Here is a 25,103-nt window from a genome sequence, read left to right on the forward strand (position 1 = left end):
TCTAGGAAGACTTCTGGTGGTCCCAAACTTCTTCCATTTAAGGATTCTAGAGGCCACTGTGTTCTTAGGAACCTTGAGTACTGCAGAAATTCTTGACCTCATGATTATCATTTGTTCTGACATGCACTGTAAGCTGTGAGGTCTTATATAGACAGGTGTGTGCCTTTACAAATCAAGTCCTATCAGTTTAATTAAACTCAGCTGGATTCCAATGAAGGAGTAGAACATCTCAAGGCGGATCCCAAGGAAATGGACAGCATGTGACTTAAATATGAGTGTCTGAGCAAAGGGTCTAAATACTTATGACCATGTGATATTTCAGTTTTTCTTTTTTAATAAATTTGCAAAAATGTCTACATTTCTGTTTTTTTCAGTCAAGATGGGGTGCTTAGTGTACATTAATGAGAGAAAAATTTTTACTTTTTTGAATTTACCAAATGGCTGCAATGAAACAAAGAGTGAAAAATTTAAAGAGGTGTGAATACTTTCCGTACCCACTGTACAGCCAAATTTTTCAGTGCACCTTCAGATAAATGGGAAAACAAGTAGTTTGGAAGGTGCTCAACCACACCAAAGATTCACCAAGTGCCTGGGCTTGATTTGAATAGTCATTTTATGCCAACAGATTTCAAATTTTTAGATATATTTCTATTAGTGGGAAATTCCATTCAAAAGAAAAAAAATCCACAAATTATCAGCTTGAAATATATTTTATTTTATAGACAGAAATGAAATCTCTAGGCACAGTATTAGGCATTAAAAGAACACAGAGGCAATAGGTTAGTGTGTACAGTTTTGTACAAAAATACAGTCTGAATAAATTACATTGCTAGCTATAAGATTGGACTTCACTTACCAGTCAGTTCATTGCATGTTTAATATTATACAGTCACATGCTATTCCGTATATATATATCATGTTTTAAACACATAATCTTCTCTATAATTTTTTATTTGTACAAAAATGTAACTTGGTTGTGCAAGAGTTTAAAGCAGGATATGCAATACTGGCACATAAACATGTTTAGCCATAGAAATTGGAATCAATAATGAAGCCCTGATGGCCGTCATTCTTGTGACAATCTGGATTTATTGTATAACACTAATTAAGAATGTGATGCTTTTTAAACTCTAGAAAGTATTTCAGGTCAAAAACAAAAAACAAGACCGATAAACATACCAACTGGAAAAGTTACAATGAAGCATACAGCTAATCTAATGTATAACATACAGTGGCTGAATGGTCAAGATACAACAGTAGTTACAAGGGTGCTTCAACTGCCACCCTTTTGCATACTATCTAACTTTCTTAAATTTAAAGCAACAATTACTACTTTTCCAAATACCTATTTACCCTTATTTATTCGACTATATTTCACAAAGAATAAATCAAAGTTTAAAAAACAAGCTTAACTTTAGTTCATCATTTTTGTAAGTACCATATTACTTTAAAAACTAAGTAAATGTACCAGATATAATGAATAATTTATAAATATTTTTTTTTTCATAACAAATGATACACAGTAGTGCTACAAGTATTTAAGTGAATGATGCCGCGAACTTTTAATAACAGCATATTTTATAGTTTTATTTATGGTGAAATTTTAGGGTATTCATAAAAGCTCTATATCCTCTTGTGTAATGGAGTTGAAATTCACTCTAAGACAGTAAGTAGTAAAAAGATAAATAAATCAACTCCGTGTAAGTAAACAATGAGCACAAGACAAATTACAATAAAAACATATAAAAATATAGTAATGTTAACCAAGAAGAGAGGTAAATTGACTGTGGTTCATTAAATTCCAAACAGTTTAATGTAATAATTGTGAAGCTAAAATAGTAAAGAATGCCATGGAGAAACATGGCTAAAGTATGTAATATATTTACTACTTACTAAAGATCTGACATATTTTACACATATTTATCATCTTTACAACCCTTTTCCATTTGCAGTCGTTTTATATTAATGCATTTTTCCAGAATTCTTGGAAATGGGTCATAATTAGTCCATATATCTTGTGATAAGGGTTATCTTTGTTCTATCTGGTATTATGTACTGTATTCATCCCATATCTACAGTTTTCTTATAATGGTTCATAACATCTGATTTATTTCTATAGTGTTGCTATGTTCCTTCTCTAAAGTGCCTTTACAGTGATACCAATGTTAAAAATATTTAAGTAAAATATTGAATTAGTGAGGTATATCTATATATTAGGTATTAATAATTGTGCATAAAGCTTATTGCAAAACTTTTTAAGAAGATAAAATTACTTAAGTTCAATTGATTTGTTCAATGGAAATCCACAAATCTAATTTTAATGTGCAATAGGCTTGTTAGGATATATATAGGACCACAATTAGATAAATTTATGCCTGATATCACATCCATGGATGCACATTCTGCAAAGGCGCCAAGTAGTCTATGTTGCCTGGAACCCTTGGATCAAATGAATGCACAACATGTTACAGAATGTTAGTCCCTCAACTAGGCTGACTGAATTCCAAAATAACCCATTTAAATGTTATCATTCTCAACTTAAACTACATAGATTAAAGGGTTTTCCAATCTCAACCAGCTGGTAGTTGGTAAACTTTGTCAGAGAATAGTACAAGCCCTTTAATAGGGTTTTTATGTCACCAGAGGTTTCAACCATAGATGTAATGTACAATTATAATTATTTTAAACATTTGTCAACAACTAAACATATTAAATCATAAAAATGAATGGTGTGAAATCCACTGGGAATATGCAGTGTGTATGCAACAGTTGATAAAGTTCTTAAAGTTAAGAAAGTTGAGTACAATAATTACATATTCACTGTAGACTAAATTGTATTCTTATTCTTTACTTTCACCTTTTAGCTTTTTTTCCCACTAAATATCCTTCATAAAAAATAAACATTCTTCTATTTGACAGTCCTACAAATAGAATTTAGTATTTTTAATATGCATTACAGGCACAAAAATAAACGCTAATTATATGAAACTAAAGTCAAGTTCGCTGTATGTGCTCTCTTTGATTTACATTTATTTCTGTAGTCTCTGTATATCTTTAGGAATTCATATTGTACCATATAATAACCAAAATATAAAAAAATATTCTGTGCTTATTCATTAGAGGGTACTTAATAGAACATATGGGATAAATGTGTAACCCACAGATCTCGATGCGCATTTTGCGTGGACTTCCTTGGGGGTTAATGTATTAAAATTATTTTAAAATTTTGGACAGATTTTTTTGGGGGACTGGTGTGTGACTAGAAACAAATATTTGGACTAGCCGTTTTAAAATGTTTTTTTATATATATTTTAGCTTTATTTATTTTTCTTGCTTTTTTAAATATATTTATTTAATGGATTTATTCTACACAGTGTGCACCCCACAGGGTCTAAAAAATATTTTGTGAGGCACTTTAACATACTAATACTTTTTTATGTATATTTTCCCTGTAAAAGGAGCTGCTAAGCTAGCCCCAGTAACAGTGGAAATTCAACCTTAAGCCTGTAGAGAAAAGTTGACTGAATCTCCTAGGACCCAGTATCTCCTGCTACCTCTCTACACTTAGTGATAACAGGATACATGGGTGTATGGAGGGAGTGAGGGAGCATGCACAGCTGCTCTGCTGTGCTGCGCATAAAGCAATCAGGAAGGAAGAGATTGTAATAAATTCTGTGTTATGTGTTGGGAGTCAAGCTGTGTGTGACAGTCAATTCTCTACCCCATTATGGCACAATCAAAACCATCAGTGAAGAGTTAATTCTATGGGGGTTCCACAAGCAGTTAAAGTTTATAGTCCCAGACCACCCACATGTTCCTTTTAATAAAATTTAATTATTTATCATTTTTGGTAAAGGTTAATATAATAGACATTAAAAGAGAAAATATATTTTCTCAGATCTAGAAATCAGTGTATTGTGGCAGTTTAGCATCCCCAGTGCATGTGCTGCATATGTGCTGCCCAAAGCAGTGTTAATATAGACAAAGTATTCCAGGGCAAACATCTATGGTACTAGGAAATCATTACTTATATTTACCATAGCTTGGGTAATGTCTTTATTCATTTAATTTGTATTATTTTTTTGTTGTATGTTGACTTGATATGTTCTGACCTTAATTGAAATATATGAGAAGACATTATTGCTGAGGGTGTTTGAAATTAGACCTTTACTGTATCCTTTTATATTCTTCTTACATATATTAGGGGAAACACCAAAAAACTTTGACATCAGTGCAATTTAGTAGATTTTCCACTAATATATCCTTCCCTTCAAAACTAAGAAATAGTAGCAAGCATGAGCAACATTAGTCTTGAATAAAAAGATAAGTTACTGAAGTAAGATAGTGGTTAATTATTTGAAGGGGTCCTCCATAAAGAAGTTATTTGGGAATATTATATTGATGATCCATCTCTCAGTTCATTGGTGAATTTCTACCCGTGTGACCTGCAAACAGCTGATTGGGGCTGCTGGATGCTGAATACCCTTGATCCGATATTGATGACCAAATACTCCAAGGTGTTTGATGCCCATGTTTGATACTAAGACCAATGGCTAAGATTACTATGCAGTTTTTAAATACCAGAATATGGGATTCAACACTTGACAGCCCCATGAACAGCTGTTAGCATATGCCATGGCCATAGAAAGTACATTGTGAAAGTAATCTGAACTACAAAGCAGTATTCAATAGTACTGTAGTTCAGCTCATAATCACAACCACCCTTTTATATGAGCTAAGCTGCAGTACCACCACAAAACAGACACTTCATAGTGTACAGATATGTCATGTTCTGTATACTGTATTGCAGGGGTGGAGAACTTCAAGCTCGTGGGCCATTTACAGCACTCTATGACATTTTATCAGGTCCACATGCAGATTCCCAGGTGCTTGGGTTGGCATCTGTATTTTTCTGGCTGCCGGCCCATTAATTTCGTCTTACTCTGTGAGCACATGCACATGTAATGTTCACTACTGAATTCTGATGTGTATGCAGTGAAAGATTATGTCCAGACACGAGTGCCAGGGTTAAGACATTTTGTGGGTGGAGTCACCACACAATTTGTACAGCCCCTGATGGATGGTATAAATATCCAAATGGCCCTTGGCAGAAAAAAGATTTTCCACCTCTGCTATATACAGTTGAGGCCAAAAGTATTGACACCCCTGCAATTCTGTCAGATAATTCTCAGTTTCTTCCTGAAAATGATTGCAAACACAAATTCTTTGTTATTATTATCTTCATTTAATTTGTCTTAAATGAAAAAACACAAAAAGAATTGTCCTACAGCCAAATTGGATATAATTCCACACCAAACATAAAAAAGAGGGTGGACAAAAGTATTGGCACTGTTCGAAAAATCATGTGATGCTTCTCTAATTTGTGTAATTAACAGCACCTGTAACTTACCTGTGGCACCTAACAGGTGTTGGCAATAACTAAATCACACTTGCAGCCAGTTAACATGGATTAAAGTTGACTCAACCTCTGTCCTGTGTCCTTGTGTCTACCACATTGAGCATGGAGAAAAGAAAGAAGACCAAAGAACTGTCTGAGGACTTGAGAAACCAAATTGTGAGGAAGCATGAGCAATCTCAAGGCTACAAGTCCATGTCAAAAGACCTGAATGTTCCTGTGTCTACCGTGCGCAGTGTCATCAAGAAGTTTAAAGCCCATGGCACTGTGGCTAACCTCCCTAGATGTGGACGGAAAAGAAAAATTGACAAGAGATTTCAACGCAAGATTGTGCGGATGTTGAATAAAGAACCTCGACTAACATCCAAACAAGTTCAAGCTGCCCTGCAGTCCGAGGGTACAACAGTGTCAACCCATACTATCCGTCGGCGTCTGAATGAAAAGGGACTGTATGGTAGGAGACCCAGGAAGACCCCACTTCTTACCACGAGACATAAAAAAGCCAGGCTGGAGTTTGCCAAAACTTACCTGAAAAAGCCTAAAACATTTTGGAAGAATGTTCTCTGGTCAGATGAGACAAAAGTGGAGCTTTTTGGGCAAAGGCTTCAACAGAGTTTACAGCAGAAAAAAAGAGGCATTCAAAGAAAAGAACACAGTCCCTACAGTCAAACATGGTGGAGGTTCCCTGATGTTTTGAGGTTGCTTTGCTGCCTCTGGCACTAGACTGCTTGACCGTGTGCATGGCATTATGAAGTGTGAAGACTACCAACAAATTTTGCAGCATAATGTAGGGCCCAGTGTGAAAAAGCTGGGTCTTTCTCAGAGGTCATGGGTCTTCCAGCAGGACAATGACCCAAAACACACTTCAAAAAGCACTAGAAAATGGTTTGAGAGAAAGCACTGGAGACTTCTAAGGTGGCCAGCAATGAGTCCAGACCTGAATCCCATAGAACACCTGTGGAGAGATCTAAAAATGGCAGTTTGGAGAAGACACCCTTCTAATATCAGGGACCTGGAGCAGTTTGCCAAAGAAGAATGGTCTAAAATTCCAGCAGAGCATTGTAAGAAACTCATTGATGGTTACCGGAAGCGGTTGGTCGCAGTTATTTTGGCTAAAGGTTGTGCGACCAAGTATTAGGCTGAGGGTGCAAATACTTTTGTCTGGCCCATTTTTGGAGTTTTGTGTGATCAATGTTTTGCTTTTTGCTTCATTCTCTTTTGTGTTTTTTCATTTAAGACAAATCAAATGAAGATAATAATACCAAAGAATTTGTGTTTGCAATCATTTTCAGGAAGAAACTGAGAATTATCTGACAAAATTGCAGGGGTGTCAATACTTTTGGCCACAACTGTAGATATGGCAGCAGGAACTGGTAACAGCTGACTTGTAGAGATGCCATATGTCAGCCCCCACTACTTTAATATCCATAACCTATTTCAATAACAGGTCATCAATATTTTAGTCCCTGAAAACCCATTTAATGTCTTTCCCATTTATTTCAGATGTTCCAAACCAAAACAACACATCAAAAAATGTTTGCTAATCCATATAATTGAATGTAGAAACGCTTTGTTATAGCAATCATCAATCAACTTACACCATCAGAAAGTGATGTTAAAAACACCTAAAAACAAAAGAGTATTTGACAGATATGGAAGGACATGCTGAGACATAACTATCATTGCATATCTGTAATATGATCAATACCTGTCCAATAAATAACTCCATATATAATCCCCTCTGTATGCACTTGTTTGTCATTTGTTACAATAAAATGCTTCTACTTTCAATAATATTGATGTGGATCAATTTTCATCCAGTGTTGTTTTGATTGGGAACCATGCCGATATGCACATGTTGCAATCCTCTCTTTCAGAATTCTTTGTGCCTGTTATTTTTTGACATATAATGTGAACTTTGCTACATTTGAATGTATGATATGTTGATATACAACAACTATTTTTGTCTGCAGCCTTAAACCAGTTCAAATTGCTGATATCCGTGCGTTTGCCCTTTACTGATTGGAAAGCTAAATGCTAGATACATGATATGAAAATATTGATTTCAAGTAGGACATACAAAATTGTAGAGTTGCTCTTGTTATGAAAGGTTATACTGATAAAGGAGACAAGTCAGTTCTTTTAATTATTTGGAAGAAATTGAATAGATTGCACCTTAAGGAAGCTATATTTAATAACATTACTTAGTAATTTATCATAGACTAAGCCTATCAACATTTTCTTGCATTTAAACGCATTTTATTGGTGACATTTTAATAAAACAAGCCCCCAATTGGGGGTCCCCAGCATTGACTTCCATTCTACAAAGAGCTGCTAGCAAGAAAAATGGAATTTGGCTCATTTAATAATTATAATTAGTTGTCTATTTCTTTAACTGGTTGGTATGTGATACTACATTCCTTCTCCATTTTAATAATAGTCGGGGGTTTGTGACACACAATCACGTAGACTTTGTTTTAAAAAGGGTTTGTCTTGATGAGACATAGGTTAACAAAATGTAAAATGTAGATTTAAAAAGAACAACTAATTCATTGCACTGCATTATTCTTGTCTTGGAAACTATTTAAAGTGTATTTTGTCAATCTGGAAAAAAGCGAATATTAATGTATCAACTTAGAACGGATTCATTTTGAAGGTTTAATTATATGAAAATGGCTAATCTTCTCATCAACATTAAGGAAATAAATTGCAATGTTTGGTAATTATAAACTAAGTTCATAAATTCTATATGGATTTAAGATACTGCAAAATATCATCTAACGAAAATGGTACATTAATATAGTGCTCATAGGCAATCCTTCCGCTACAATACATACTTTCTTTGAAAGATGGTTGCTTAAAAATACTTAGGACTTTCTAGGCATTCTCATAGGTTTAACCATTATCTAGTTTTCACAGTTCAAAAGAAACTCACAAATCTATTTTTTATTATATTTTCATGGAAAACAGATGTCCTTTTTTATACTCTGTGCAAAGGTGAATTTCATTTAGTAATTACATGCATGTTCCTTCAGATGTTGAAAAATGTGGCTAAACTGCATACTTTTACTTAGTGAACACTTTAGGATGGAGATAAATTTTGCATCTTGCACATTAACTTTATTTTTTTCTACCTCTGTAATTTCACAGCATTTGTTTTCTACACAACTTGGTCCAAGAAAATAGTGACCTCAGTGGTATGATAACGGTTAAATTATGCATTTTCTTTCTGTTGCATTCCGGAGAAAAATGGGCATCCATCGCCATATTAATTTCATTACACAATTTATACTGTAATCGCCTTTGTGTTATTTCTTTTACATCCAACAAACAAGTTAATATTGGTACAAATTGCAGCAATTAGCTATGGAGTTATTGGTCATTCATTCCATTCTTTATAGCTTTCATTTATTTTTCTTTTCTTTCGAATGCTTGTTAAGCCAGCAATATTATTGGCAGCCAAAAGATAAAGGGAGATTAAATCAACTGAGCTGACTCTCTGATGCTCCATGTGTCTTCTAGAAAAGGGATGTACAAAAACTTGATTAAATCTATTGTTTCATTATTGTTTCCTCAGACAGCTAGTAGTAGTCCTCATAATTCTTCGGGTTCAAACAGTAAAGTATGGCGCCTCCAAATGAAAATATTGTTGCTCCCCATGCTAAGCCATAGCCCCAATTGAATTCATGGTAAATTTTTAGAGTGACAGTTTCAATAAATTTGATTGGATACAGGACAAGACCACATACTTGAAGGACAACTGCAAGAGAAAAGAAAAAAAGTTAAATTAACATTAGTCAGCATACAATAAAAAGTGTGAATCAAACAAAGCCAAAAATCTTAGTTCAATTTGAAATTTTCCTGTAAAATAATTTACATAAATAGCAATAATCTCATACTGTCTACTGGAATTCTTCCCATTACAAGCAGTAAAGGTATATAGGGATCAATCTAAGCATTTACAAACTTAGTAAAGGAAATCATGAAAATTGAGTGATTTTTATCGTAAACATATGTTAAAGAATTAATATTGATGTAAAGTCCTACAAGAAATAGTAATCACAGCTTTACCTAAAATTGATTAAAATAGTTTGTTTAGAGGGTATTTATTACCACAAAGCTATCCATAATTTTCAGGCATCTATAAAATACTTTAAGAACAGCTGGCACCTGCATAAGTATAAGCAACAATAGTCTACTACATGAGATTTTTAGATGCCCCAAAATTATCAGTTGATAACACTTTATATACAGTATGTAATACAAATGACTGTGTACATAGGCAAAATATTTTAAGCAGCATAACACTACTTTTATTAGGCATTCATAGAAGCATAGCAAACCCTTATCACCTCCTGCCACTTCCAGCTCAAAAATATTTCCAGAACTCGTCTTTTCCTCAACCCCAAATAATACAAATAATAATAATCTTTATTTTTATATAGCGCTAACATATTCCACAGCGCTTTACAGTTTGCACACATTTTCATCACTGTCCCCGATGGGGCTCACAATCTAAATTCCCTAACTGTATGTCTTTTGAAATGTGGGAGGAAACCGGAGTTCCCAGAGGAAACCCACGCAAACACGGGGAGAACATACAAACTCCTTGCAGATGTTGTCATGGGTGGGATTCGAACCCAGGACTCCAGCGCTGCAAGGCTGCAGTGCTAACCACTGAGCCACCGTGCTGCCCAAATCTACTAACATGATAGCACACACTCTTATAATCTTCTGCCGTGACTTTTGTAATATCCTTCTTTGTGGCCTCCTGAACATTCTTACAACTCTCCCTCCAGTCTGTCCTTAACTTCACATTTTATTAATCCACCTCTCCTTGCTACTCTTCTTCCTATCCATTTGCTAGACTCCAATTCCTCACTGAATCTAGTTTAAACTACTAACAAGGACTGTCAACAAAGACTGTCCATAATCTGTTTCCTCCATGCATCTCCAAACAAATCTCCCAATACCTTCCCAAACATAATCTCTAGTCCTCACAAATCCACCTTCTCTCCTCTGCTCTTATGTTCTTTTCCTAATTGCTACCAAGATTTTTCCTTAAAATCCCCCATTCTCTGGAATGTAGTGCCTCAACAAGTTCGACTGTCTCAAACATTTGGAACCTTAAGATTTGAAAACTCATCTCTTCAGAACTGTCTACAGCCAGTAGTAACCCTATTAACATCTCACCACCACTGGAGCTGCTGCAACCTCCCGATCTACTGTCTCTTCTCATCATCCTGTAGATTGTAAACTTGTGAGGACTGGGTCTTCTCCCCTTCTGTACCAGTCTTTCAGGTCTTATTAACTTAATTTAATGTATAGTATGTTACATAATTGTAACCCTCTTTACATGGACAGCACTATAAAAATAAGCTGTAACACTATCCCCTTAAAAGCGTTGCTTAGTCCTTAACAGGGCATACTAAAAAAGTCAATTAAAAGTACTTAAAAAAAAACACAAGGTAAAATTGAAATTTCAATATAAGCCATAAAATCATAGACCACATAGTGTAAAAAATAAATAGCAAAAAAATTAAATTAAAAAGTAAAACAAAATGGCAGTTAGAAATGTATTTATTTTTAAACAAACACAAGTCTTATCTATACTCCCTGAAGAAGCCAGTTAAGCTGCTGATAAGAGTGGGGAACTTTTCACTCATGTGGATTGATGATGATGTGGTTATGATATACTGGGTGATTTCCCCTGAATGTTTTCATTTATATGTTACACTTCTCTTTTATGCAGCATTGATTTTTGCACATTAGGATTAGTTTTACGGTCTTTGAAAATCAGCAGGGCTTTATTTCCTCCATCTGTATATATTTGCATATATTCAATGTATCCCTGTGGGAGCCAGTGGACTTTATTGTAAGTCATGGCTGATTGGTTATGCACCTGGTATGTAGTTCTTAGGCATTTCTAAATCCTGTATGATGTCTTTTCTCATGTGCATAGATATTATTTGTAGAAATAAAACTTGCTACAGTTTTTAACTACAAAGTATTTTTTAAATGTACCTTCATTCTGATGGTGTGTCTTTGGTTTCTGAGTAGCATTTAAGTTTCTAAGTCAATTACTTATGTGGGTCATACATTTTTATTGTTTGAATTGTTATATACTCCTCACCATTGAAATTTCCACACTAAGAAGGAAAGGTTGTAGAATTATGCAAATCTTATGATCAATAGACATGCTAAAGATATGAAAATGAAACAAAAAATGGAAACCAAAATGTAATAACATCTCAAACATCTAAATCTCACAATGCTATGATGCGAGTCTCCAGAATGAAGCTCAAGGCCTAATCACGTTGGAAGACGTGGTATGCAATGAACCACTGGAAAAGAATGCACAATAAAGGTACTGTCACGCTTAGCGATGCACCAGCGATCCCGATCAGCGATATGGCGCGGTCAGGATCGCTGGTGCATCGCTAAGTGGTACTAGTGAGCTGCCACACAGGCAGATCTCGCCAGCGACATCGCAGGGGTTGGGGGTCGCTATTTACCTGTCAGACGAGGCGATCCTGACGTCCTCCCGCCCGTGTCCACGTGTCGCTCGTCATCACAGCAGGAAGCTAACGACGAGAAACAGTCCAGGACGCTCTCGTGCGATAAGCGATAACCAGCGGGGGAGCGGTCGGAGGAAAGTATCAGACATAGCGATATCGCTAGCAATATCGCTATAACGTCAAAAAGCCAGTGACGTTATAGCGATATTGCTAGCGATATCGCTTAGTGTGACAGGCCCTTAACAAGCACAAGGGTAACAATGTTTTGAACTCTTGACTTTCAGGCTCCATATCACCAACTGCTACATGAGTCTATCATCATTTTATAGACAATCATCTTGGCTATCTCAAACATAAATTTCATTTGCGACTATTTAATATACGATTAGTTATGCAGATTCTTGTCATGTCACTGCATTTTTACTGTTTTGCTCTGAAAAATCCACATTTGAATTTTTGTTATGTTGTCAGCATTTTGTAAATCCACCTTTTGGCTTTCAGTACTTCTTGAATGATTCTTGGAATGCTCTCTATCAGATTCAAGGATGCATGCTGGAACGGGCTGTGATCGTCAAGAGGTCTACTGTGCGTGCGGGTCATATGTGCAGAAAGGATTTTTTTTTCCTTTATGTGTATGTGAAGAATGGAACAATAAGAGACAATACTACAAGATGAAGAAGAGGATGGGGCATTACTACAAGATGAGGACCAGGATGGGGCATTACTGCATTATGGGGACCATGATATTACAACAAGAAGAGGATCACGATGGGGCCATTACTACAACATGGGTTCAGGATGGGGACATTACTTAAAGATGGCACCAGAATGGGGACATTACTAGAAGATGAGACAAGGATGGAGACATTATTACAAGATTAAGATGAGGATGGACACATTACTGCAAGATGGGATAAGGATGGGGCATTACTGCAAGAAGGGGACCAGGATGGGGCACGAATGCAAGCTGTGACCTGGATGGGGATATTAGTACAGGATGGGACCAGGTTGGTTGCATTACTACAGGAAGGGGACCAGGATGAATCATTACTACTATGAGGACCAGGATGGGGAATTACTACAAGAAGGGGACCAGAATGGGGATTACTATGAGAAGGGGACCAGGAAGGGGGACTTTACAACAAGATGTTTGCCAAAATTATAATATCGTGCTAACTGTAAGATAATATATTACTATATGTGACAAATGAGGGAAACAAAATTGCAAAAAACAAAATTCAAATTAAAGCATGAAAAAATATTTTTGCCACTACAAATTCTGTTTTCTATATAAACTAAAGTAAACAAAAAAGTGCACATTCATTATCACCACATCCATCACAACACAAGCATCCAAATCTGTATTTAGCTGTATTTTGTGTCATTATCTTGTTAGAGGACCCATGACCTGCAACTCAGACCAAGTTTTATGATACTGTGCAGCACAACTCACTCCCACATGCCTTTATAGTCTAAAGATTTCAATGTACCCTGCACAGATTCAAGACTTCCTATGCCAGATACACAAAAGCAGCCTCAAAAACATAACTAAGCCTCCTCCATGTTTCACAGTAGGTATAATGTTCTTTTCTTTGTACGCTTCATTTTTGTGACTACAGAGCTCAAATGACCTGTCACAAAGCTCTGGTTTTGTGTCATCTATCAAAAGGTCAATCTCCCAGAAAAATTGTCTCTTACCAATATGCATTTTGGCAAATTCGAGTTTATTTTTTTATGATTTGCTTTCAACAGTGGTTTCCTCTATCGTCATCCATGAAGTCCACTTTGGCCAAGAAAGAAATGGATGGTGCTATCTGATGTAGAAGTTCACCTCTAATCTATTTGGAAGTTGTTCTGGGCTCTTTGTTTACCACGTGCATTATCCATCTCTTCAATTTGTCATAATATTTCCTCTTAGGTCTATGTCCAGGGAGGTTGGCTTCAGTCCCATAGACATAAAACTTCTGAGCAATATGTGATGCTGTATTAGCAGATACATTAAGATGATTGGAGATGGCCTTATAACCTTTACCTTTAACACATTTGTCCATATTTTTCTTTCTAATCTCCTGACACAACTTTCTCCTTAGCTTACTTTGGTCCATATTCAGTGTGGAACACGCAATAATACCAAAAAGCACAGTGATTACTTTTCATCCTTTAAACAAGCAGACAAGCAGACTGACTAGTTACAAGATTGCAGATACCTGTGATGCCAATTACAGAACATATTTCTAAGCTGCAATTATTTTCAATCTTTTCTAGGGGGTACCATCAATTTTGTCCAGGCCATTTTCATTAGTACTTTTATTATTATTTTCTGTTGAATCAAAATTCAAAAGCAAATGCGGATTTTCATAAATTGAAATTCAGCAAATTTAAATCAAAAATTATTTTAGTCAGATTCCACTAAGTGAAGTGACCACTGTTGTTTTTCTTACTTAAACAGAATGGTCCCAACAATTTTGTGCACTTATGTAAATATCTTTGGAAAGGTCTGTGAGTTCTGCTGCTGTCTTCCTCCCACATGTCAAATGGCTACTGTTGAGATGCAAATTGAATTTCACATTAACATTTTTGTAATTCAAAATACCTTTTTTGTTACATGTTCACAACTTCACCTAATGATTTTTTTCCTCAGCTCCATGTTTGTAGCATCAGCAGGGTCTCTAGTTTTTCTCCTGACAAATTTCTCAATAAAACTATATAACTTATACAAAAGTCTTAAGCTGAAGTGGAAACTTTCATTGGAAAATGATACATTTGGTATACAGAAGTTGAACTTCTTGCCTAACTTGGTAATGCAGAATGGATTAAAATAGATAGGCTCTGTACTGACATATGATTTTAATTTGATATGGCATTCTAATAACTCACTTCCCTGACTCTCAGCTTTATCTAAAGAAGCTTATTGAAGTTCTGGGTATTAAACTAATCTCCCAGTGTCCCACATCAGTTTTCACTTCTTCACTGATCACCTCCAGAGCTCTACATATGTTTATCATGGGTTATAAAAGTTCTATATTGGGAATCATGCCTACAACCATTTAATTTATCAATCATAACCAGCCGTTGAGCTTTTTTGCCTAAAGGTAAGAGGAAAATCTATAGAGATGATAAAAGTAACAGAAAGAATTACATCTTTTTTTAAATGCATTAAAAAGTAATAAAAGTTGAAACTAAGTTTTAACAAGAGTTGTTTGGTGAAGAAGACTTATTTCTTAAATCCTATTACAGCATTTTCAATTCTCTGAAATCAAGGAAGTTTTAAGCAGCTAAATTAAAAGATCTCTCAATGAACCAGGTTAGGCTACTTTCACACATCAGGTTTTCGGCGTCAGGCGCGATCCGGCGTCGTGCCGGAATGCCGGATCCGGCAAATGTTTTGTAAAACCTGATGTGCCGGATCCGGTTTTCTGCCGGATCTGTCTTGTTCTTGACAGACAAAACCGGATCCGTCTCATCCGGTTCATCCGTTTTTTTATCCGTTTTTCGACGGATTACGCCGGATCCGGTTTTTAAATTTGACCCTTGTGGCCTTCCGAACGGGATTGGCTACTGGAAAACTATATATAGCGTGTTCCTACAGCCCTTCTTTGACAGGTTGGAGAGGAGAAAGTGCAGGTTGGAGAGAAGAGCAAGTTACTGGCGAAGATGGATGTTGTGATTGGAAATATTTTGAAGAATTTGGCGGATTTTACAGCGGAGGCGAATCGTTTGAGGGTGATTGTTCTGGAGAAGGAGAGAGCGAGACAGCAGCGCATCAGGCATCGTAGACGACGTTTGTGGATCCACCCCATCACAGCCAAGAGAATGATGCATGTGGTCTATTCTACACTCTGCATGGACCTTTGACAAAACCTGGAGACATTTTTTGGATATGTTAGGATGAAAATGGAGAATTTTGATTACTTGGTGGAGCGCATTGCACACCTCATAAGAAAAGTGGACACCTATTGCCGCTTCTCTGTTTCACCCGCAGAGCATCTGATGGTGACTTTAAGGTAAGCCACATTTATTGGATATGCTTGCATCAGAGCACACTTTCACTGCAATCTTGTTGGTGGTAGTTTGTATCTCCAAGTGTTATAGCTGAGTTTTGGTATGTAATGCTGTGATTTTACACTAATTGATTGTTTTTTAATTCCCCACAGATTTCTTGCAACTGGAGAATCCCTTTCGTCACTGCATTTCCAGTACAGACTCGGGATTTCCACCATATCTGGAATAGTGAAGTACACATCACATGCCGTGCACTGTGGGACTCCTTAGCTGAAGAGTTTTTACCAGAGCCCACAACAGAGAGGTGGATTGAAATTTCTGAAAAGTTTCAACAGATATGTCAGTTTCCCAACTGCTTGGGTGCTGTGGACAAAAAACATATCCGCATTGTAAAGCCAGCCGGATCGGGATCGGAATATTTCAATTACAAGAAATATTTTTCAATTGTCCTCATGGCCATCACTGACGCGGAATACAAATTTATTGCTGTGGATATTGGGGCCTATGGCCGCTCCAATGACTCTCAAGTTTTCAAACTGTCTGCCATGGGGCGTAAACTGTATGGAAACACCTTCCAGTTCCCACCCCCTAGACCGCTGCCGCAAACATCTGGTCCACCTATGCCATTTGTCTGTGAAGGGGATGAAGCCTTCCAGCTGTCAGAACACCTTTTGAAACCGTACGGTAGCAGAGGATTGACAAGAACAAAACGCATTTTTAATTACCGCCTCACAAGAGCAAGAAGAATGGTTGAATGTACCTTTGGTATTCTGACAGCCAAATGGCGGGTCCTATTGACTGCGATCAACCACAAGACAGAAACTGTGGACGAGGTGATCAAAGCTTGCGTGGTCCTGTACAATTTTGTTATCTGCAAGGAACCCATTTCCATTGAGGACACCTCTGAAGAAACCACCTTGCAAGATTACCATGACATTACCACTAGAAGTTCTGTGACGGTTTCAGTAAGGAGGGACAATTTTGCACTATACTTTATGTCACCTCAAGGCAGAGTACACTGGCAGGATGACAGAGTGTGAAAGATTTGTGCCCAACCAAACTTGTGTACCTTCTGTACCAACAGTATATACCTTTGCCAACCAAAGTTGGCTATCTTGTCATGGTCTTACTATTTTTAGCTTTAGGCCACAGGTATGTACCTGGTTGTGTTTTATGCAAAGTATTTCACCTTTTAACAAAAGTTGTGTACATTGTTAGGAAATCACCAACAATAAGCACAACTTTTTAGGTGAAATACTTTGCTTCAAACACAACCAGGAACACAACTGTGGCAAAAAGCTATAATTTACCCACAGTTATATACCTAGTTTTGAATACCATTTTACCTTTTAAATACCCTGTATTTAACCTTTTTCGCCGCAGAAAGAAATGACAGACAACCAGTGTAAAATAATTTAACTTTTATTGAAAAATGATTTTTTTAGTAAACTTTTTTTAAATTTTAATAAACTTTTTTAATAAAGCTTTGAAACCATAAAACTGGTCATTTTTATTTAAATACACACATTATAAATCTGTGTAGTGTGGGGTGGAAATACTGCTGGAGGGGCTGCGGGACACTTGGACACTGGGAGTGTGGAGAGAGGACTGGGATCGTGGTGGGGAAGGAACAGTTAGAGGTGAAGGTGTGGAAAAAACTACAGAATGGGTGGACATGTGGGAGGCAGAAGAGGTGGTGGGTGGTGGAGTGGAGGGTTGGGCAGGGACTGTAGGAGCAGATGATGTTGATGGCAAGTTGTATGGGGAAGGATTTTGGTACGGGGCAGGTTGCTGGAAGTGGGGAGATGTCTGGTACTGGGGAGGTTGCTGGTACTGGGGAGTTTGCAGGTACTGGGGAGGTTGCTGGTACTGGGGAGGTTGCTGGTACTGGGGAGGTTGCTGGTACTGGGGAGGTTGCTGGTGCTGGGGAGGTTGCTGGTGCTGGGGAGGTTGCTGGTGCTGGGGAGGTGGATGGTATGTAATAGGAGGGGGAGGATGGAAAGTGGCTGGAGGGGGTGTAGATGTAATAGGAGGGGGAGGATGGAAAGTGGCTGGAGGGGGTGCAGGTGGAGGAACTACTGTGGTGGGAGGAGGAGGTTGGGAGGTAACTTGCTGGAGAGCAGCGTGGCATGAATGCATTACATGCATCTGCTGGGCAGGAGAGAGCGTTTCCATGCGCTCTACAACAGACCTGAAAAAGGTGTGGTTTGGCGAAGATCTTGCTTCTGAATGCATGGTTTGCAGAAGTGTCTTCACCTGGGTTGATCTGCTGATAGCCTGCGGAGATTTGCTCTGACAAGACTTTTAGACAGTTCTGGAAAGATGCATTCAGATGCAAGAACTCTGGCGCATAAGTCTTTTCCTGACCCCTCTGCCGCTGCCGCCCAGTACCCGCAGGTGTACTAGAGGTGGCAGGGGCAGAAGCATGGGGTAAAGGGAAAGCGATCTCCTCACTAGCAGCTTCATGTAATGTAGGCGGCCACGATGCTCCTGTGCTGGTGGATGGGACAGATGGGTCGAATGTGTGGGAAGGCTGGGAAGGTGCAGATGTACCGGGGCAGTCGAAGTGTCCCTCGGTGCCGGTCTCCTCAGGGATCGCCTCAGAAGGGTTCAATCGTGCAGGCTCCCGAGTGCTGCTCACCGTGCTGTGGAATAAAGAGAAAAAAAAACAATTAAAATAGTGACATGGTATGACCCTGGCTGAAAAAAAAAATTTACATCTAAACATTTTTTTGTCACATGTGGTGAGTAATATTTACCTTCTGGTGACCATTGTATCCCGGAGGAACGACAGGGCTTGGGCGTACTTGTACTTGCTCCTGCGTCCTCCAGATCCACTCGGGGCCCGCCTCTCTTTATTGAACTCCTTCTTGAAACGATCCCTCACAGACCGCCACCGCTTCACAATTCTCTCCCCTGAAACGAGAAAGGACAAAGTGGTTAGTATACAACATCAGTGTTTCCCAAACTCCAGTCCTCATGGTCCCCAGGGGTCATGTTTTCAGGATTTCCATAGTAAATAGAAATCCTGAACACATGATCCGTGGGGACCACGAGGACTGGAGTTCGGGAAACACTGGTTTACATCAAGCAACCGGTACTGTATATACTTACGCTCTTTAATCTGGGCCCGAGCATCGAGGTCCTCCCAGCGGTCCACAAGGAGCGAACAGATTTCCTCCCAGAGTCGTAGGGTAACGATCAGGTCAGCGTGGCGGCGGTCAGCCATATTCCAGAGCGGCTCCCTTTCTCTGACGAGATCGATGAGGTGGTCCACATCGAGTCCTCCATCCTCACCGTCATAGTCGGGAGCACGCTGTGAAGGCTGTTAAAGAAAAAGACAAAAATAACATAATTAGCCTCCACAAAAGAAATGAAATAAAAAAGCCAAAAAAACAAAGCAAAAATATTTATACTTACACGCTGGTGACCGCCGCGTTGCTGTAGCCGACGACCCTGGGAGGCACTGCGAGGACCTCTTGGCCGAGCACCAGATTGGGAAGACTAGAGAAGAAAACAAAAAATGTTAGGTCTTTGGATGTTGGCATTTGTTTGCTGTGTGTGGTCTGCAGAACATTGATTTCTATGTGTTGTGTGTAGTGTGATGTTGTGTTTCTGCGTTTGATGCCAAAAACTTACCAATTGTGAGCCCACTCCAGGTGTCTGTCCACCCCTTCCTTCTTCTTCTGGGAGCTCCTCTTCATCTTGTGATTCCTGTTTTGAAATAAAAGGCAATGAATAGACATATATTACAGAGATGATGGATTTTGGAAATAAAAACTTACCGTCAAACGCTGACGATGCGAGGGAGGGCTCCCAGAAGAAGATGTGCTGTCCTGTTCATGGCCAGACTCCATGGCTGTGGGTATTGCTGCTGCTGTTGCTGCTGCCAGTGCTGCCATTTCTGCTGCTGCTGCATCTCTTGGGCGGCTGTTGAATAAAGAGAAACAAAGGGCCAATCAATATCTTGATATTCCATGGCCCTAGTTTGGAGGAATGGGGGATTTGATAATTACCGTCTCTCATCTGCTGCTGGCCTCCCCTCCTCAGCATGTTCCATTTGCTGCTCCATTTGGGGTGGTGGTGGTGCTGATGGTGCTGCAGTGGTCTCCTGCCTTCTCCTGCGCTTGGTTGCTTTCTTGGGTGGCATGTTGGGTGTGGCTGTGGGTCCCACTGTCTTGCTTTTATATATGTCTTGTGGGCAGAGCTACTGAGCATGCTCAGACCAAAAAAACCGGATCCGGCCACCGGATCCGGCTTTCCCCGGATCAGGCGCATTGCGGCGCTCATAGGCTTTCATTGTATGAAAAAGCCGGACACGCCGGATCCGGCGTGTCCGGCTTTTTCGCCGGAGACAAAAAACGTTACAGTAGCCGTTTTTTCCAGATGCCGGATTGCGTTACATTGCCGGATCCGGCGAAAATCGGATGAAACGCATGGCCATCCGGCTCGATCCGGCTCTAATGCAAGTCAATGGGGGGAAACCGGATCCGGCATTGCATTTCGCCGGATCCGGTTTCTGTCAAAAGCGCCGGATCGCGCCTGACGGCGAAAACCTGATGTGTGAAAGAGGCCTTACTGAAAGCATATTTGGTTTAATGAGGTAGTTCATAGTTTAGACATCGGTGGTGTTGCTGATTTGAACATTGACTATCATGTTTCTTTACAACTGAATGCTGGGGCCCCTGCAAATGACTTACAGCAATGTCTCCTATTAACTGATTTTCAAAACTAACAGCCCCTAAAGAGTAACTAATAAAATATTTCTTCCTTATGTAAATCAAAGTAAATGCTGTGTTTGTGGCATCATACATTTCTATTCAGCTCTTGTACAAAAAACTTCCAAATCACAGTTCACGAGTGAACAAAAATGAGAATTGAATATTTCTTTGAATTTATATATCTTGACTTTATGTCCCAGCGGTATGAAACACAAACGTCATTAATATTGATGACTGATATTACAAACAAGCTTGTCAGATCAACCAGTGTCTTAAGGCCCCATCACATCATGCTGATTTGTGATGCCACAGCGATCTCGCCTGCAATATCACTTTGTGAGACATGGATCAGCGACCGACCCCCGCCGGGTGTCGCTGATCGCGTTCGAACGTCCTGGGCCGTTTTTTGATCGTTGGTCTCCCACTGGTCACACTGGTTTCCAAGGTAAACAGTGGGTAACTAAGATACCCGCTGTTTACATTGGAAACCAGCTTGCTCGCTGGTCCTGATCGCTGGAGGGGCTGTCTATGTGACATCACACCAGCGATCAGCCTAACTATGTCCCAGCGATCCCATCCATGTCGGATCATTGGTGGGATCGCTGGGACATCATTATGTGTATACTCTGGTTGAGGTTTTTATCTCGTACTTAATTTTATAGGGCATTTCTAGGCAGTAAAATTACTTGGATACTGATGGATAAAAGTCACAAATATTGTTCATAAGTTAAAATGTTGTCATAAAATACATTTTGGAGCAAATTTTTTTACTAGTATTTTATTATCACATAGTCCAAAACTATCTTGTCAGAATTAAAAGAAAGATGTAATAAAAGAAGCTAAATCATGTTATTGCTACCCAACTGTGAGGAACATTTTAAAAATGTTATTAAAACAAATCTATCTTGGCTTGTGACTGACAATGTGGTATAAACTTACCATGAACAAGAAAATTATTACTTTGAACTGATAAGAACTGAGCAACACAAAGCTTTTTATGCAAGTCTATTAAAAACAAATTTATATTCACACCTGCAAATGTTGTAAAGACGGGCATTCAGCATTAATACAGCATCATTATGGACTCATTAAAATACAATTTTCTTAAGACTTTATTTTTTGTTTCTTTTTTTTCTATAAATTCCCACATGTGCAATGCCTCTTTATTCTTGTTTAGTTACATTTTATGAAAAGGAAAAGAAAACCCACAATGACTGCATTTGTCTTCTAACATTATAATTCAAACACATTTTGCCTCTATTTTAACAACGTATGAGCTGATCTGATGAATTCGCCATAGCACATAGATTTTCCTGAGAAATTCTATTTGCTGCAAATTTATTGTTTGTGAATTGAATGACGTTCTTATGCTGTGGGTTCTGTAGAAATTCCAGTGGATAGAAAACATAAGATGCAGGAAAAAAGAAAAACAATTGGTGCTCACCTCATCTCTCAGCTCCGTTTGTCACTGTCCTTCTTCCTACTTCCACTGCGCTCTGAAAACCCAGACCTAATTACGGCTAGAAGTTCTAGCCTAGAATGCACATCTATGCCAGGATTTTCATCTGCAACTAGGCACCTTGCAAATGCTTGTTGTAAGGTAGAGGTTACCTTACAATGCATAATCTAGACCAGGACTTGAGCTTTAACATCCCAGCCCTAATCATGGCTTGAAGTTTTGGCCTGGTGTAAAGGTACGCGGGGTTTCAGTATTCAGTGGCAGCAAGAAAAGTTTCCAGGGACCATAACAGAACAGCAAGAAGCAGAGGAAGCCTAAAATGTGAGTGGTGAGGTACTGGTTTCTTTTTCTAACCTTTTGCTATCACTCTATGTTCAGCAAAATGGTGGTCTACTGGCTGCCATTTTGCTGAATTTTCGCAAAGCGAATTACAAAAAATCTACATTTTCAAGAATATAGATTTTTTGTAAAATCTGAATAGACCTAAATTCTACTTACATAAATTTTCCCATATCTAATGTTTTAAAGGAATATCCACCTACTGTGTCATCATATTGTTTTTCACTCCAACATTCTCTGCTGATTACATGTTTAATAAATATTTATAATGGTTTTAGCTTATTTCTTTATATATACAGAGCTACAAATCGTTTGGATAGATTCACAGCTATGCGAAAGCTTAATGAATACTGTTTTATTGAAATACAGTGTAAAAATGATAAGCATTAAGTTCCTCTGTTCTTCAGAATACAAGGGTTTGGCGCTACTATCAAAGTACAATTTTAGACCTATGAATATGTTTTGAAAATTGCAGTTTAAAGGGAATCTGTCTCCCTTTTTTTGGCCTATGAGCAGCCGACACCGCCTCAGGGGATTTTCTACAGCATTCTGTAATGCTGTAGATAAGCCCCTGATGTAACCTGAGAGATAAGAAAAAAAGAGTTAGATTATACTCACCCCGGCGTCCGGTCCGGTCCGATGGGTGTCGCCGTCCGGTCCGGCGCCTCCCATCTTCATATGATGCCGTCCTCTTATTTCCTTCCTAACGTGGCTCCTGCGCAGGTGCACTGCTCTAGTCCTGCAGAGCGCAGGCACTGGAAGAGGTCGGGCGCCTGCGCACTGCAGTATTCTGCTCTGCCCTCAACAGAGCAGTGCACCTGCGCAGGTGCCACGCTAGGAAGGAAAGAAGAGGATGGCATCGTATGAAGATGGGAGGCACTGGACCGGATGGCGACACCCATTGGACTGAACTGGATGCCGGGGTGAGTTTAATCTAACTCTTTTTTCTTATCTTTCAGGTTACATCGGGGGGCTTATCTACAGCATTACAGAATGCTGTAGATAAGCCCCTGATGTCGGTGTCGGCAGCTCATAGGCCAAAAAAGGGTGACAGATTCCCTTTAAAGGAAATACATAATCAGAAAACAACCTAAACATAGCTTTTTTAATATACAGTACTGTGCAAAAGATTTACTCAGGTATAAACAAAATGTTTTTAAAAATAGAAGTGTTAATAGGTACATTTCCTCAATGGTCAGACGTTGACTCTATCTTTTGAGCTTTATTATCTAATGAGCCTGTGCACTGGTTATTGATAAAGGAGGGGGAAGAGGGAAGATGAAAATGTAGACAGTGATATGACATTTTTAAAAAAGTTGCCTATTTTTTTAATACATCTAGTACAAAAACCTGATTTAATGATAGGTAATTTTCTGGTGATAGCTATTATTTTCTAGTTTAAGGCAGACTAAAAATCTGAAATGACCACACTCTCCTGCTTTAACTTGTATTGATAACTCATTTATGAAGTGCTACACATCCTATAGGTTGCTTCAGTAGGTATTTAACCCCTTACTGATCGCTGACGGGATAGTACGTCAGTGGCCAGTATCCCCCACTTTGAGGTTGGCTCATGCGGTCAGCCAACCTCAAAGCCGCTACATGTCAGCTGTTTTTAACAGCTGACATGTGCCCATAAAAGGCGCAAGCAAAATCGCAATATGCCCGTGCCTATTAACTAGTTAAATCCCGCTGCCAAACGCTGACAGCAGGCTTTAACTAGAGCTTCCGGCCGCGTGGCCAGAAATACGCGCATCACAGACCTCGTCACGTGATCGGGGTCAGTGATTGGTTAGATTCGTTAGGTCTCCTAGAGACCTCTATGGTTGTTGATGAGGCATTGCTATGAGCACCACCTGGTGGTCGGCGCTCATAGCAATGCTGTAATTCTGCTACATATAGGCGATCTGCTCATCGCCTATATGTAGCTGAGCCGATTGTTGTGGATGCTTCTAGCCTACCATGGAGGCTATTGAAGCACGCCAAAATTAAAAAAAGTTTTAAAAAATATGAAAAAAATAAAAAAATAAAAGTTTAAATCAACCCCCTTTCGCCCCATTCAAAATAAAACAATAAAAAAACACACATATTAGGTATTACCGCCTTCAAAATCACCCAATCTATCAATAAAAAAAGATTAACCTGATCGCTATTTTATTTACAATTATTTAATCCGTCCAATTACTTTTGGTCCCTTTAAAAACAGGGTGGCACATGTTAAGGAGCTGAAACTCCTAAACCCTTCATCCAATTTTAATGTGGATACCCTCAAATGAAAGCTGAAAGTCTGAACTTCAACTGCATCTGAATTGTTTTGTTTAAAATTCATTGTGGTAATGTCTAGAACCAAAATTAGAAAAATGTTGTTTCTGTCCAAATATATATGGACCTAACTGTTTCTGCACATAAATAGTATCCTTAAAATCGGCAGCTCGGCGTGCAAAAAATAAACCCTCACCTAACCTAAGATAGCAAAAAATGGAGACGCTACGGGTCTTGGAAAATAGCGCAATTTTTTTTTTCACCACTTAGATAAAAAAGAACCTAGACATGTTTGGTGTCTATGAACTCATAATGACCTGGAGAATCATAATGGCAGGTCAGTTTTAGCATTTAGTGAACCTAGCAAAAAAGCCAAACATAAAAAA

At 38.6% G+C, this 25,103-nt stretch overlaps 2 protein-coding genes across 2 annotated transcripts in view; both read right to left on the bottom strand.

Moving 5' to 3' along the window:
- Positions 1 to 691: 691 nt before the first annotated feature.
- The window catches only part of TMEM47 (transmembrane protein 47), a 260,429-nt gene continuing 236,017 nt past the window's right edge, over positions 692 to 25,103 (bottom strand). Inside the window, exon 3 of the mRNA XM_073550692.1 lies at positions 692 to 9,176. Within this exon, the coding sequence (XP_073406793.1) occupies positions 8,998 to 9,176 (179 nt within the window). The 3' untranslated portion in view covers positions 692 to 8,997. The remainder of the gene's footprint in view (positions 9,177 to 25,103) is intronic.
- Positions 15,590 to 20,401, bottom strand: LOC141053665 (uncharacterized). The gene is made up of 2 exons (XM_073550691.1): positions 18,696 to 20,401; positions 15,590 to 18,581 (listed from the first exon to the last, which is right to left on the bottom strand). The coding sequence occupies exons 1-2, from the start codon at positions 18,707 to 18,709 to the stop codon at positions 17,447 to 17,449; spliced, it is 1,149 nt and encodes a 382-aa protein (XP_073406792.1). The 5' UTR covers positions 18,710 to 20,401; the 3' UTR covers positions 15,590 to 17,446.

The sequence above is a fragment of the Dendrobates tinctorius genome, unplaced genomic scaffold, assembly GCF_039654945.1.
Source record: "Dendrobates tinctorius isolate UK_male_01 unplaced genomic scaffold, ASM3965494v1 ptg000166l, whole genome shotgun sequence".
Taxonomy (NCBI): Eukaryota; Metazoa; Chordata; class Amphibia; order Anura; family Dendrobatidae; genus Dendrobates; species Dendrobates tinctorius.